Consider the following 16,431-nt stretch of genomic DNA (forward strand, 5'->3'; position numbering starts at 1 on the left):
TCTTTCTGCAGACTGCCTATGTAGAGTAATTTCAATAGTAGCTCACAGCATGTATTATTCTATTCAGTTTCCAGCTTGTCTGAATGGTGCTTTCCAAACCAAACCTGACAGTAGACATTTTTCTTCTTCTGTGCTGGGCCAGACTCAATTACACAGTCACCCTGCTTTGGCTGTCCTCCAGATGGCTGCTTGGGTGGGACACTGCAGGCTTGGGGGGAGGTGGAGAGAGGGAGGGAGAGAGAGAGAGAGAGAGAGAGAGAGGGAGGGTGTAGCATGTACATTTAAAAGCACTTTTAAATGGATGCACAAACTTTTGTATGGCTACATACAAGTGTCTGCAGAGGTGATGCATAAGCATGCCTTATCAGCTGTGGCCAATTAAAAGTTAATTCCATCCATTGAGCAAAGGAGAAAAAATTACTTTTATGATTAGGATCAATCAGAAACCTTGCTGTGGAGGTTTGTACACCACTTACTTTTGTTTATGCATCCATTTATTGCGCTGGTCCCTGCTTGTGATGCCTCAGCTTTTCTCCCTGCTGCCTAGATGGGCGTGAGTAATGAGATATGTGCTGAACAAGACTCGGGGGCTCTCACACACAAAATATCTCCTTTCTCATCCCCACCCCCACCCCCATCCCGCAAATCCACCATCTGCCACTGTTGGCTTATTTACACACTTTTCACCTTTATCCACACCCCTTATTTTGTTTCTTCTAATTTATTTTCCACATTTATCTTCTCCACTCCTCCATTGTACCCTCAGATATTGAAGAAATTTTGTCCACTGATCTGGTGCCTGGTGATGTGATGGTCATTCCCAGCAACGGGACCATCATGCCATGTGACGCTGTGTTGGTCAGTGGCACCTGCATCGTCAATGAAAGCATGCTCACAGGTTAGAGGAGAAACCTGAAAATTCAAGTAAATTTTGGAAAGCAAAGGCAATATTGGATCTATTTGTAAATAAACTTATCAACCAGCCACAGGAGACCCCAAAACTCAAAGTGCTTTCTTACTACACCTACCAGAATCCAGTATTAATATCGGCCTCCTCTCCATCAGGTGAAAGTGTTCCTGTGACAAAGACCAATCTCCCAAACCCATTGCCAGGGGAGAGGGGGGAGGAGGCTGACAGTGCCTACAACACAGAGGACCATAAGAGACACACACTTTTCTGTGGCACCAATGTCATCCAGACCCGCTTCTACACAGGCGAACTAGTCAAGGCTGTGGTGGTCCGCACAGGTATGTGTGTGTAGTGTGAGCTGTACTCCATGAAGTTTACTGAAATACAATAGTTAGCTGCAGATTAACAATAGTCTGAAGACTCATACTGTACCTCTCAAGCACTACTGCTGCTCATTACAAGAGCAATGCAGCATTTCGGAGGTCAGTAATATCCCTTTCATTCAGGCCACCAGTATAATCTTTGTTCCACTAAATATGTGTTAAATCCACATTTGAGCCATTCTTAGAAAATGTCTGTCACAGGTTAATCTGTGGACATCACAGTTCAGAGACATGATTTCCTTTTCTGGAAACAGGGTCAACTTTTGAAAGATTTGTCCCTTTCTTCACTCAGGTTTCAGCACAGCCAAAGGCCAGCTGGTGCGCTCCATTCTGTACCCCAAACCCACCGACTTCAAGCTGTACCGTGATGCCTACCTCTTCCTGTTGTGTCTGGTGGCTGTGGCTGGAATTGGCTTTGTGTACTCCATTGTCCTCAGCATCATGAACAAGGTAATGTAGGAGGTGACAATGTTCTGTTTGAGTTGCACAAGTTCAGAGTTTGGCAGTAAGGGGGTGGGGGGTGGTGGTGGTGGGGGCTTTACCTGTACGAACACCAAATCTTACATTGTCCCATGGAACATTGTTTTGCTTTGTCTTATTGTTATAACATACTGTATTTTTATATATCGGTGCATCACAGCAGGTATTGTATTTTCTAAAACTTAATTTATGTTTGAAATATGTATTTTTTAAGGACAAATGACCTTTTTCCCCCAATGCCTTTCTTCTCACTCACATAGTTTTACACAGATCTGGAAGCTGCCCAGTTCAACAGTTTAATCTGCTTATGAATGAAAAGCTCACTGTGGCTGCAGCTTAAACTGAGTTGAGAAATTTTTGCCCACTAGGCGGCTGAAGAGGGAGAGAGAGATGGAAGAAAGAGAACAAAGCATAATACAAGTTCCACATAAAGATGTATAAAACTATTAATAGTAATGGGACTAATAAGACAGTCACAATAAGTCAGTTTGTGTTAGTTTTTAGTGTTTTTTATTTGAATCCAAGAAAAAACATTTTGGGTTTGTTCTAAAAGTGTAAAGTCAATTAAAATTTCAGTTAGACAATTTCCTCTTTTAATTCAGCAGTGTGTAATTGGGAGTTAGTCTGATGAAATGCCAAAACTAGCTGTACTTTTTGAGAGTCACCCAATGAGTCCAGTGGAAAAGATATTCCTTTCCCTTAATGCAACATTGCACAAAACGTTTTTCAGCAACACACAGCACTGTAATATATTAGTGGATCTCTGCGTGCTGCAGAACATGAACTGTGTGAGACGTTAGTTTGCATTCTAGGCTTTTGGTAGGATTAGCAGCAGACTTAAAGGATCAGCCTGTTTGGGTCATTTATTTGGATTTGTTGTTAATATGAACAATCAGGGGAGAAACATACCCTGGAGAAACTTTGTTGTTCCACACCGGTCAAGCCTAAAGTGGATTTCTGCAGCTCATGTTTGGAGAGGCCACATATTTGAGTCTGAAACCAGGATTTTAGCAGCCCTACCAACAAATGAGTGAGAGTGAATTGTGAATCCCTACCTGATTTATAGTTTGAGAGATGATAATCAAAGACAAAGTGATTATGAGACATGCATAAAAATGTTCTCCTTTTTGCCTTCCCTAGGTGCCAGCTAAGACCATCATCATTGAGTCCCTGGACATCATCACAATAACTGTGCCACCAGCGCTGCCAGCTGCCATGACAGCTGGCATTGTGTACGCCCAGCGACGCCTCAAACACATTGGCATTTTCTGCATCAGCCCACAAAGGATCAATATCTGTGGGCAAATCAATCTGGTCTGTTTTGACAAGGTGAGCATTGGCGGTTGAATGACTGCTGTTTCTTCTCAGTCAAATGTTTCAATCAAGGCCAGCAAGAAATTACACATCTGAAATGAAAGAAAATAAACAGAAACATGGTAATATGAATAGTAGTTGGACCTGAGTTACCAAAGAATTAGTCATATTGTGGATGTTGGAGTTGGTATGATGATATGAAGAAGTAACTAATTATGTTACCCAAATTAATTCCACCTGCCTTTGGTTGTGGGGTGATGCAGAACCCATCTATTCAATTAAATTCTATTCTACTTACTTTCTATTTATAGACCGGAACTCTGACAGAAGATGGATTAGACCTGTGGGGAGTCCAGAGAGTTGAGAATGGCAGGTAAGCTGGTCTTTACTCCAATTTAGCACACCTGAAACTAATACTGTTTTAGTGAATTTCAGGCTGCATTGGTGACAAACATTTTAAATATTTACAAAATCTGCCTGCTGATGGTTACATTTCCTTATGTTTTTGATGTTCAGACACTTAAATTGAACAAAAAATGCTAACGTGACCCTGATAGACCTTGAATTTGCTGAAATGTCTCTGGTTCTTTCAAAAAGCTGAACTAGATTACTACTAACTATCAAGATACAGGATTATTAGCAAAATTAAAAAAAAAAAAAAATGACAATGGCTGTTCCTTTGTGGATTCAATTGGGTTTTCATGGCCATTTCTATAGGCTTCGTAACATATTCTAGGAGCTTTTTATCCAACGTCTTCTACAAGTAAGTAGGTGTTTCAGAGTTGTTACATTCTGTAAATGTACTGTTGAACAACGCAACAGTGCATTGACATAAAAAATGTAAGCTACTTTTGAATACTTAAGCATTTTTAAAAGAATGTAGCCAGTACTTTAACTCAAGTAATCTGACTGAACAACTTTCACTTGTACTGTAATAAGTAGTAATATTTGACCAGGAGTATTTATACTTTGACTCCAATAATAAAGTTGTGTACTTTGTCCACCTTGTCTATAATCATACACTGATATTACACCAGTTGTTTTTTATACATTCATACATGCATTTTCTTTCTCATTATGATTTACATTTTTCATTTAATAAAAATATGTATATGTCTGAGTAAAACTTGTCGTCTATCCACCTACCTCTCCTGTCTGTCCAGTTTCCACCTGTCGGAGGAAAATGCCTACAAGGAGAGCCTTGTCAAGTCCCAGTTTGTGGCTTGCATGGCCACTTGCCACTCTCTTACCAAAATAGAGGGCCAGCTGTCTGGAGACCCACTGGACCTCAAAATGTTTGAGGCTACAGGCTGGGTGAGTTATTCTATGTCAATCCATAATCTTAAAGTTGTTCAGGGTATGACAATGGAAATGTCATAAGTCAGACCACCCTTAAAAAGATATATTGGGACCAACAGCCATATGGAATCCATTTTATGCGTAGGCTATTTGTGTAGAGAGAGAGTGAATCTGAAAGATACTTATTGTGTCAAATATGTTTCTTTATATCTATATTTTTTGTTTCATTGACATTTTTGTGATTCATGTTTTCTCTAAACCTTTGATTGCCCAGATCCTGGAAGAGGCCACTGAGGAGGAAACATCTCTCCACAACCGTATCATGCCCACTGTGGTTCGACCCCCAAAGCAGCTGTTGCCCCCAGAGCCTGCCGTATCTCAAGAACAGGACATGGTACGCACAGCAACCCAGTTGTTCAACAGGATAGAAGTCTGAGAAATATCTAAAATCATAAATCATTTTTATCCTATGAACATAAAGAAAAAGTGAAATATATATCAATCTAATATTAGAGGTTGAGAGAGGTCTTAAGAGATTTTATTTAAAATTTTCGGATTTGTTTTGTAGTCGGCCTAATTGAGGTTGTGTTTTTCTGACCTAAATCCACAGTATATTGGCTGTAATGAAAACAAACACTGCAACAAAGACACTACTATCATAGTATACTGTAACAACAGGAAACATTATTACTTAATGATTGGTTTATTTGTCTTTACATTATGTTTTCTCACCAGCTTATCTCTGTCTGCTCTTTTTCTCATTCTAGGAACTCTATGAGCTCTCGGTAAGAAGTCAAAATGTAGTAATCAAATTTGTGTTGGTTTCCATTAGAATGAATGGCACAGGTCTATCTTAAACAACTGTAAGCATGAACAGTGGACTTATATTGTTAATGTTGGCAAAAAATGTAGACTTGTCCATACACTGATCTTCCATACTAACATAGATACCTCAAATGCTTCTCAATTTGGTCACCTATGTCAATTTAGCATTATCGATATTTTCAGTATCAATCAGCCTTTTCCCCTTGATATAAATGATACACTGTTATTTTGTGACTGTGCGTGTGTGTGTGCCTGTGTGTGTGCATGTGCAGTCAGCGTATGAGATAGGTATTGTGCGCCAGTTTCCTTTTTCCTCAGCTCTCCAGAGAATGAGTGTGGTTGCTCGTCTGCTGGGGGAGAAACGTATGAATGCGTACACAAAGGGCGCGCCAGAGGTGGTGGCAAGTCTTTGCAAGAAAGAGACAGGTGAGGTGTGCACTAACTCCTATGGTGTTCACCAGCACTGGGAAGTGCACTATGTTTTATTTTAGCCCACTAGCCTGCCAAATGTGTAGGGGTTCAGCGCATCAAATATAATCAGTACAGTATCTGTAAATTTTGGTAACCTCTGATCCCTGACCTGAGCACAAAAGCCATAGAATTTTGATGTCTTATTTTCCTGCTGGTTGCACCTCTCTGATGTTAATCATTTCTCCACTGTCTACCTGTCTATCTGCAGTGCCAGAGAATTTTGCAGAGGTTTTGGAGGGCTACACCAAGCAGGGTTTCAGGGTGATTGCTCTGGCTCACCGTCGACTCGAATCCAAACTCACGTGGCACAAAGTTCAGAACATTAATAGGTAGCATTTACTGTTTGTTGTTGCTTTTGACCTTGATTTCAACTAATTTACCCTTCCAGAGAACCGTATCTGAAGATTGCTGCTCCATTTGAGCATCCTACTTCACACCAGTGATCTTAGACACTCTTATACCTGTATTCCTCTTGTCTATGTCCATCCTTTTAATGACTATTTCCAGGATGGTAATGCACCATGTCACAAACCAAAAGCCATCTCAAACTGGTTTCATGAACATGACAATAAGTTCAGTGTACTTCATTGGCCTCCATAGTCACCAGAGCTGAATCCAGTAGAACACTTTTGGGATGTGGTAGAGCAGGAGATTGGCAGCATGAATGTGCAGCACATAAAATTGCTGAAATGATGTGATGCAGTCATGTCAACATGGACCAGAATCTCAAAGGAGTGTTTCCAACATTTTGTTGAATCAATGCCAAGAAGAACTGAGGCTGTTTTGAGAGGAAAGGGAGGCCATACTCAGTATGCTGTTCCTAATAACATGCTCACTGAGTGTAAATAAGAAAACGTAAAAAGGGCTTCCTGTGTCGAGCAAAGTGTGTACTCAAAATGATGAAACATAGACAAGTTGATGTTGAGCGCAATAGTATGTGTGTCCCCAATACTATTTTGTATTTGAAGCTTTTTGGACTGGACACCTAATTACTAATTTGTACATATCTTCCTTTGAACTAGGGATCACATAGAGACAAACATGGAGTTCCTGGGTCTGATCATTATGCAGAACAAACTGAAGGCAGAAACCCCAGGGGTGCTCCAGGACCTTCACCAGGCCAATATCCGCACTGTCATGGTTACTGGTAAGAGCAGCCACACATGTCTACATATGTACACACAGCCTAAAACTAGGACAGTATTTGCATCATGACAGTCCCTAATTAGAAATGCAAAACACACAAATTTGTAAACATTAACTTACAATACCTATACACACAATCTTTACACTTCTTCCTCTAGCTGGTTAAAGCTCTTGAATTGCTATCACACAAGGAGCACAGTAAATTTGGTAATCTCTTGTGTTTTGTCACTGGATAGATTTAGTCCCTCTGGTATTTACTCAGCTGTACCTGTAATCTCAACTAATAACATTTCTAGGCTGCTCAGTCTAACTGGCACAAACTAACTCCAGTGTCCACCAGAGGATCATTTGTTGTTGTTTTTCTTCTTTACTTTATTTCCTTTCACATTTTCCTCTGTCTTGTGAAGGTTGAAGCTGAAAGTGAATTTAGAATTCATGAGTGATTCATGGTCTGCACATACTACATGGTATTTGTATGATAATTATAATAAGAGGAATGAATTTTAATTGTATAGCACTTTTCGAAAGACAAGTTTACAAAGTGCTTCACAGTCCAAAAAAAACGGTGCAATCATGATATATAGATAAAAGGCAATGAAATAAAAACCTTCAAATGATAAAAACAATAATAGCATAATGCAAACAGAAACTCATTTAAAAGCCTTTTTATAAAAGAAATTATTTTATAAAAGAGGACACTGAGGTAGCTTGCCTAATTCTCAACGGGAGATTATTCCACAGTTGAGAAGCCCTCACGGCAATTGCCCTACCACTCTCTGTCTCAAGCATTGCCCTTGGAACTGAGCACAACAGATGATTTGCAGATCTAAGAGAGCAAGCAGGGATATAGGGGGAAGTTCAATGATATAAGATTGAGCCAGGCTGTTCAGTAATTTAAAAACAAGCAATAAGATTTTATAGGCTATTCTGATGTATGTATGTATGTATGTATGTATCTGTATGTATATGTTTTTTGCAAACACAGCCTGTGCCATCACACCTCAAACCCATTTGATAGTGTCCCCTTGTGGTAGTAAAGTGCTCCAGCACAATGAGCTTGTATTTCTATTCACCGTTCTACCATCAGTTACAAGCAGGCAAACTCTATTTGTAGGAGAGGCAGACAAAGAACAGATGGAGGAACATAATTCAATAGACTCATTTGGGTAGTTCTGAGGCTACAGCTTTGAGCTTTTTACTGGACAGTTAATGGTTTGACCATTCAAAGAAAATTCGGGGATGTGTGTCAGGAAAACAAATCATTGATTTATGGACTTTTGGTCCATAATAATGATAAATGTTTACTCCATTCACTTTCCAGGTGACAATATGCTGACAGCGATTTCGGTGGCCCGAGACTGTGGAATGATCCCTCCCCAGGACACAGTCATCATCGCTGATGCCCTCCCTCCCCATGATGGACAGGCCGCCAAGATCATCTGGAGATACGCTGACAAGCCGAGCAAGACATCTTGCCTGGAGGTGAGGCGATGGAGTTAATACTAATGCGAATAACTGCACAAACACAAAACACGTACAGGAGCAACAGATGAAAAGGCTTGCACAATCAGACACGCACTGCATGCAGGCATACATTGAATTCAAATACCTTTTTTCAGTTTATATAAAAGGAAAAAAAGTTTCAAAAACTAAATTGTGACATAATGCAACTAAATCAATTTGTTTACATAATGCAATCTAATACAAATAAAACCTTTTATGAAATATTAATATATATATATAATATATATTAATTTTTAACTTATTGATGATTTAGGCTATGTGGTATCTTATTCTTGTAATGTTTTGGCTCTAATCTGTACTTTCTCTACAGGAAGTGAACATCAGCCTGGAGGATGTGTGCCATGTAGATGAGCCCAAAACACAAGAGCTGTACCACTTTGCTATGAATGGAAAATCATTTGCAGTAATCGCAGAGCATTTCCCCGACATGCTTCAAAAGGTATGATGTCCCTTAAATGAGGATGGATGTCACTCTGGCCTTTTCTGTAACTGGAGTAGAAATGTTAAAGTTGTTCCCACTGTACACAATACCTAATGTTTCTGCCGTTATGACCGTGTGTTCTGCCTTGTAGCTGGTGCTGCATGGGACAGTGTTTGCCAGAATGGCCCCAGACCAGAAAACCCAGCTTATTGAGGCATTGCAGGGCGTTGAGTGAGTATTTAAGTCAAACACATGGTGTAGCTATGACAAAATACTTTGACAAGGATTGTTAAGTTTATTTATTATATATTTTACAATGTATGCTGCTTTCTGCTGAGAGGCTGTTAGATTATCATCAATAGTAAAAGTCATAAGTCAAAATTGTAGAAATCTTTTTTTTAATAGACTTCTTTAATGGAATTTTTAATGGAAAAAAAAAATAGTACCATTGAGCACAGAGTCACTTATTTCTTATCATTTGCTCACAGCTACTTTGTGGGGATGTGTGGAGATGGAGCAAATGATTGTGGGGTATGTATAGCCACGAATGTTGGTGTCACAATAACATGGACATAAATCGACTTCAGTCTGTTTAGAAGCTATCTTTCTCTCTTTCCTCACCCAGGCTCTGAAGAGGGCTCATGGTGGCATCTCTCTCTCAGAGCTCGAGGCCTCTGTAGCCTCTCCCTTCACCTCCAGGACTCCCAACATCTCCTGTGTCCCCAGCCTGATCAGGTTTTTTTGCCTTCTATTTATTTGCATGCCACACATTAAATAAATAAATAAAAGAGATAATACGAATACGAAATAAAACTTGAAGGGAAATCTCATCTCAAAATCATCAAAGACGGATAATTTCGTTTTTACTTGCAATTTTGTAGGTATTTTTTTAATGATGCAAAGGTTATTGATATAGTGATTGGAAAATGCTCATGTTCGAGCATTTAGTTTTCCTTCATTTAGTGCAGTTTTAAAGTATTTTTCTTGAAATGGATTAAAATGACTACTTATTAACACAGTGGTTGCTTGCTTTTACAGGGAGGGCCGTGCTGCTCTCATCACCTCCTTCTGTGTGTTCAAGTTCATGGCCCTCTACAGCATTATCCAGTATATCAGTGTCACTCTCCTCTACTCCGTACGTATTGCTGCCTCCATAATCAATAGTAGCTGTGGAGAAGTCCAATGAATTTACAGTCTGATCTGTGCTGTCTGTTGTTTTTGTTTCTTAGATCCTCAGTAACCTTGGAGACTTCCAGTTCCTCTTCATTGATGTTGCTATCATCCTCCTTATTGTCTTTACCAGTAAGTAGAAGATGAGTAACATTGATAAGGCAATATGCATTATAGCTTTGTCATATCTCATGCATTCTCTCTACTTTCTGTCTTTTCTCCTCATCAGTGAGTCTGAATCCAGCATGGAAAGAGCTTGTGTCACGTCGGCCACCGTCAGGTCTGATCTCAGGGCCTCTGTTGTTCTCTGTGCTGACCCAGATCCTCATCTGCTTGGGCTTCCAGACCATTACATTCCTTTGGGTCCGACAGCAGCCCTGGTACACAGCCTGGACACCTTTTGCAGAGTGAGTACTTGCTGTCATTGCTAATGTACAGCAACCTAACAAAAATATTTTACCTTGCTTTTTTACCTTATCATTTCACGATGCTTATTGGTGTGGAATACCCCATTTAATTACTCTTGTTTGTATGTATGTATGAGTTTCATTTTATTTATTATATCTTATTTTTTAATTTATTTTTTGGTTCAATGAAACAGAATTCCTGTATTTTGATGTTCTTCTCAAATCAATCTCTGTCCTCACCCAGCGCCTGCAACTCGTCATCACACATTAACGTCTCTGACCACAACGATACGGAAGTGGACGACCACAACATCCAAAACTATGAGAACACCAGCCTCTTCTATATCTCCTCCTTCCAGTATCTCATTGTTGCCATCGTTTTCTCAAAGGGCAAACCTTTCAGGCAGCCTAGCTACAAGAATTGTAAGAAACTTCCCTCTTAAGACTAATTAGTCCGTCATAAAGTAGTTACAGTGTTCTTTTTTCTATATTTAAAATTTGTGTGTGTGTTTGTGCTTGTGTATGCACTACTCAGGGCCTTTTGTGCTGTCTGCCTTGGGTTTGTATTTTTTCCTCCTGTTCATCATGTTCCACCCTGTTGAAACCATTGACAGCTTTCTTGAGGTAAGAAGACATCAAAATATACACCTTTTCTCAGCTCTGGTTTAGACTGCAGTTTCTTTTATCATGCCAAGCCTTATACTCTTACATGTGTAAGTTCATTAATATGTGCCTCACTGAACTGCTGTAGATACACAAAGCACTAAGAAAGGCATTTTTAGTTATGATCACTTTGTGAGTTCTTAATGGTCATAGTTGGATTATCTCTCTCTCGCTCTTGCACTCTCTCTCTGTACAGATTGTTTGTGTCCCATTTGAATGGAGGGTAAAACTCTTCCTCATCATCCTAGTCAATGCTGCTGTGTCTGTTGTGGTGGAGGTAAGACACACACACATGCACACATGGTAACGGTAGATGTTTTTCTCATGTTCAGTTTTTGTTTTTTCATGCAGTGTGCTCATCTTTGTCTCACTTAGCTGGACAGCAGGATTGATCTTGTGTTGTGAGAAGAAATGTTCTAAAGTGAAAATGTTAGTGTCTTCAAAGAGACAAAATATGGTATCTGTAATTGTTAATACTTGAATTATGTGACCGTTTTTGACTTTTTTTCTTTCTTTTTTTTGATGAAACGCATGTATAAGTGAGGCTTTTGAAATTCCTCAAAGCAGCATCTGTTTGTCTTGTCTAACTTTTGGACAGACGGATGCTCTTTAAGAAAATGACTTATTGCTGTACTACTGCATGAGAATGGATAGTTTATGCTGGCCTGCCACACTCAGTGGAGCAATATCACTACACCTCTGTCTTCCTTTTTAGATGGCTGCTCTTGCATACACACACTGCTTAGCAGACACTTTAGATGAAGCTATTTCCTAAACTGCCAGTGCAAATTCCTTTCACCTTTTTAAGTGAATTGAAATCGAGCAAAAATGATTTTGCACATAATCAAACATTTGCAGAGTTTTCAGTATTTTGATACAATGGTATCCATGCACTCTCTTCTTACTAATTTTGTTTAATTTAATTTTAACATCACATGTAATGATTAACACACAACTTCATGGAAGAAAAAAAAATGCCACACATGATAAAGCTTCAATACAATGTGGCTATGCAAACATAATTGAAGACCTCTGTGCAAAAAAAAAAAAAAATAGCAGGAGCTATGTGAAATCAAATTAGCCTCTCTGTAATTCTTTCCCCTGCCCACTGCGCTATTCCATAGACCTTCATCCTTGACATCGTCTTATGGAAGCTTGTGTTCAGCCGAGACAAACAGGGCAGCATCACTCCTGTCGCCCCGACACCACAGGTTGGGAAAATCTGACACCTTCTTCTTTAGCCCTTTCATTTTCCTCTTGTGTGGTGTTCCTTCTTTCTGTCCCCACTTCTTTCTCTAATGTTACAGAGTGCACCTTTCTATTGTAACCTCTAACCAAGACATGCATGTGTGAGACATCAGTCTCATCCTGATATATCCTCTCATGTTCTTCTAATGGGCACTCTGTTCAGGGCTTAGTTACAGTTATACTCCAAACCGCTGTTGTGAGATAAGCTTCATAACTGCCTCTCAGGATAATTGGTTTACTTTATAACATTCTTGCTGAAGCTCACTGATAAACACATTTACATTGAGATAAATGGGCCTATGACTGGGAAGTCATTGGTTTAATTCGAGACTCGGTGGTCAAGTGCTCTCACTCACAAGAATATAACCATATAACATGCGTTTTTAACAAGGTGGTAAAAACCATCACGCTCAGTTGTCAGTATGTTAAATTTCTGAGTCATGTGTTGCTAAAAAATTTCAAAGTTGTCAGGCAGAACGAGGATTAGAGAGGAAGCAATCTGATGCACAAGAGATGAGATGTTGGAGTTAGTGCACCATTTCTTTTCTAGCCAGCTGCCAAAATTAAAGGAAGTAACAGAAGAAATCATCCAGCCAGACCAGGCATGATAGTATTTAAAGCAATTTAAACCTTTTTATCTGCGAGATCAACCATTTAAAGGATGTGATATACACTACTACAATTAAAATTACTGAATTTGTTCCAAGTGCAAAGTAAGTATCAAGTTTTTATATGTGCAAATGTGTACCATACACATTGTTGTGGAAAAACATTAACTACATTTTCAAAGCGTTGGATATCTCCTATTACTTTTTCCGTAGAAGTATGACTGCTTGCCACCTCCTTTGTCCCATTTACTGCGCCTCTACTTCCTACCAAGCTCTACTTACTGCACTTTCCCTTAGTTTCCTCATTACCTAACTCTGTCAGTCAACACTAGTACAAGTACAGTACAGTACTAGTACAGTAGCTTTACAATTGAAGCAGGCTAGCCTTGAAATTTTTACTTATTTTATTTTTTTTAATCTGTAAAGATTTTCTTTGGAATCCTTTCTTTGTTTGATCTTTGACTCCATGAGCTTTTTTTTTTTTTAGTAGAAGGCTCACCCTTTAAGCTGTCTACTGCCAACTCCTTCAAACTATTATCATGCTGAATTTTGTTTTGAATGACTTGCATGCATGCACACTTGTTGTAGTTTACCAGTGTAAAGAAATGTGCCTGTGTATCACACAAATGGCTCCTCTCCAGTTTCATATTTTGCATGCAGCAGTTATAAAGTAGCATGTCACTGTCAGTAAAAGTGTTATAAGAAAACCTGAACAAAGTATGACACCACTTTTCATTCCTCCCTTTCCTCCTTTCACTGGTATTTTTATTTTATTTATTTATATATTATTTTTGGGGTTGTGGTATTTTCAGGGGGGCATTGACCTGCGGGCGTACAAGTGTTTGTCCTGGCTCTGCTGCCCACGCAAGACGCCCAAGGCCCGCTACATGCATCTGGCCCAGGAGCTCAGTGTGGACCCCGACTGGCCTCCAAAGCCAACCACCACCACTGAAGCCAAACCCCGCCCAGGAAATGGTTCCACCTATCAAATTATGATCAACTCCTAGCACCACCACAGCCCCTCACAGTATTCAGTCTCACCTTTCATATGCGTGCTTAGTGAATGCACATTCAACCTCTTCACGTAAAATTGTCACAGGATGATTGCTTGTCGTCACCGTTCACAGAGACTTGCGTCTAATACTGTAGTTCCAGAGACATTACTGCAAAAACCATAGAATTACACATAAGTACCAAATAAAGTTAAGCTTCAGTTCTCTCAGTACTTGCTCTCTCTGTCTCGCCCACTTGCGCGCGCTCAGGTCTCTCTTGCTTATATTTAAATGTCATTCAAACATCCGTAACATCAAATTTAATTCCCACCCCTTATTGCAATGTGAGTCCACCAAAGCTGAGCAGCAGTCAGCCCACATTGGGAGGAGGATTGATAAAACAGGTTGAATTAGCACGATGACCTCTTAAGATTATCTGTCTGAAAGCGGTTTAAAAGAGAGCCAAAGTTCCACTCCACTTGAGAAATAGCTTCTGACAAACATGCTGTCAGATGGAATGGTGTTAAATGCTAGAAAGTAATTGCCATTATACCATTGTTAAAAATAGCCCGCTCTTCAGATTTCATTACCACCACAGTACTAGATATCCATTTTGAGTAAAAATAGAAAATAGAGAAGTAGAGTATAGGATGAAACGGATGCTAGCCCAGTTGAACTGTTGTACTTTACTTCAGTGTGACCCACTCTGGCTGGAATGGTGAGTAAGAGGAATGGTTGATAAAGGTTTGAAGAAGAGGGCAGAAGAAAGAGGTTCCACTTTGAAAATGGAGAGATTCTGTTATTAGAAGTGGAAAGGCTGGTAGAGTTGAATGTGCACAGAATAATGAATAGAAACCTGTAGGTGGCTGCACTGACCAACTCAGTATGATGTGATCATAGAGCAGCATGCAGATGTTCATTCTGTGTTTGTATTTCTGAGCAGCCATCATCCCGCTTTTAGGACGTTCACACAATGAATAGCTGGTTTCATACGTCTTACCTGTTGTGGGCAGTGCAGGCTCTGATTGCTACTGTGTAGTGGTCTTATACATCTAATGTACGTTTATATTGCGTCATTTTAATGAGCTAGCATAACCACCTGGGAAGCACTCATTAGAGAGGACAGAGTGATAACCAAAAATATTTTTAAATCTTACTATGGGACCCCCAGTGATTACTTATTTGAAGCCAGTATTCAAATACTCTTTTAAGCACACCGAGAATTGTAGAAAATTGGGAACGATGAACAGCTGTAGTCTGTCTTGTTAAATTGCACACCCCAGGCAGAAGTTTATATTCACATTTTATAATAAACACAAAAATATGCATATCAAATTGGTTGTCAAGAGCAGATTATACAGGTCACGGAAAGTTTAGAGAATAAAATCAGGTCCGTCCAGATTTCATAAGATTTGGGAACTGCACAATAAGTGAAAATATTTTTTCATAAGACACATGTAAAGTATTTGTAGGCCTGATGTCGTGTGACGTGGCCTCTGAAAGTCATACTGTTGTGCCTGGCCAACTTTAATTTAAATTCATGTAAACAGAAAATGTCGTGTTGACAATATAAGTAGGCAAGGTAGGTTTAGAAAAAGTGGGCTTTTAAAATTTCAATACATAATACATCGCAGGCTGATGATGATTGAAAGCATAAAATAATGAGGCCATAATGTTAATACACATTCAGAAGATTATGGCTTTTAAAAAGTAAAGAACTTTAAGAGGGCAGTGAGATGTGCTCATCCACTCTCACCCACAGGCTGGGACCTGTGGCAGACTATCCATCATGTTTGTCAGTTTGTCAGAGATTACCTTTCTGGTTTTTAACAAAGATATTATGTAGAAAAGTCAAAAAATGAAAAAAAAAAAAAGACAGTAACAAAAGGAACTGTCAATTTAGCCATGCTAGCATAGTCAATCCATTGGTCTGTTGGTCCAGACTGATATATCTCAAAAACTATTGGATGCATTGCCATGACCCATGGCACAGACATTCATTTATTTTTTGTAGCTCCTTGCTGTATTTTCCATGTCATGCCACCAACCAGTCAACAACACTTCAGTTCATAACAAGATACCTCTAAAGCTAATGACTAAATTCTCATCAACTTCAGCTGTACTGTAATATTAAAGCCAACATAGCTTGCTAACGTACTAAATGATTTTCATCCATCAAAAAGTTGCTTTCTAGTGTGTAATGAGCTCTGCAACCTCATGGGCTGCTATCATGGCTATAAACCATTAATCTTGTGTTTTTGCATATGTGAGCCCTGTCCTCTCAACTTCTGACATCAGACAGGAACCTGAAAGCATACCAAGATTTGCATGAAGCCATTTCCCTATTTGTCATGTTCTGAAGACTTGAAAGACTAGATGGTTGAAATACTAGAAATATTACTACAAATATACAGCATTACTGTAGAATTAAAAAACATTTACATTCACATGTCTGTTTATAAAAAATAAAAAAAAATAAAAAAAATCTGCACAAGAAGCAGCATGAATCTGACTGGTTAACAGTTAATTTACATGCATGAGACCATATGAATCAAAGAATCCTACATCTA

At 39.2% G+C, this 16,431-nt stretch overlaps 1 protein-coding gene across 1 annotated transcript in view; it reads left to right on the top strand.

The window, feature by feature from the left end:
• Positions 1-15,735, top strand: part of atp13a3 (ATPase 13A3) — a 36,420-nt gene extending 20,685 nt beyond the window's left edge. Inside the window, exons 11-34 of the mRNA XM_022739318.1 lie at positions 767-898; positions 1,066-1,248; positions 1,586-1,743; positions 2,914-3,102; positions 3,399-3,460; positions 4,251-4,401; positions 4,661-4,780; positions 5,154-5,171; positions 5,484-5,637; positions 5,891-6,011; positions 6,705-6,829; positions 8,150-8,310; positions 8,663-8,791; positions 8,925-9,004; positions 9,262-9,304; positions 9,399-9,508; positions 9,812-9,908; positions 10,003-10,075; positions 10,173-10,350; positions 10,595-10,773; positions 10,886-10,974; positions 11,210-11,290; positions 12,138-12,224; positions 13,682-15,735. Of these exons, the coding sequence (XP_022595039.1) occupies positions 767-898; positions 1,066-1,248; positions 1,586-1,743; positions 2,914-3,102; positions 3,399-3,460; positions 4,251-4,401; positions 4,661-4,780; positions 5,154-5,171; positions 5,484-5,637; positions 5,891-6,011; positions 6,705-6,829; positions 8,150-8,310; positions 8,663-8,791; positions 8,925-9,004; positions 9,262-9,304; positions 9,399-9,508; positions 9,812-9,908; positions 10,003-10,075; positions 10,173-10,350; positions 10,595-10,773; positions 10,886-10,974; positions 11,210-11,290; positions 12,138-12,224; positions 13,682-13,876 (2,915 nt within the window). The 3' untranslated portion in view covers positions 13,877-15,735. The remainder of the gene's footprint in view (positions 1-766; positions 899-1,065; positions 1,249-1,585; positions 1,744-2,913; positions 3,103-3,398; positions 3,461-4,250; positions 4,402-4,660; positions 4,781-5,153; positions 5,172-5,483; positions 5,638-5,890; positions 6,012-6,704; positions 6,830-8,149; positions 8,311-8,662; positions 8,792-8,924; positions 9,005-9,261; positions 9,305-9,398; positions 9,509-9,811; positions 9,909-10,002; positions 10,076-10,172; positions 10,351-10,594; positions 10,774-10,885; positions 10,975-11,209; positions 11,291-12,137; positions 12,225-13,681) is intronic.
• Positions 15,736-16,431: the final 696 nt, after the last annotated feature.

This window comes from Seriola dumerili, unplaced genomic scaffold (genome assembly GCF_002260705.1).
Source record: "Seriola dumerili isolate Sdu_G_001 unplaced genomic scaffold, Sdu_1.0 BDQW01000002.1, whole genome shotgun sequence".
Taxonomy (NCBI): Eukaryota; Metazoa; Chordata; class Actinopteri; order Carangiformes; family Carangidae; genus Seriola; species Seriola dumerili.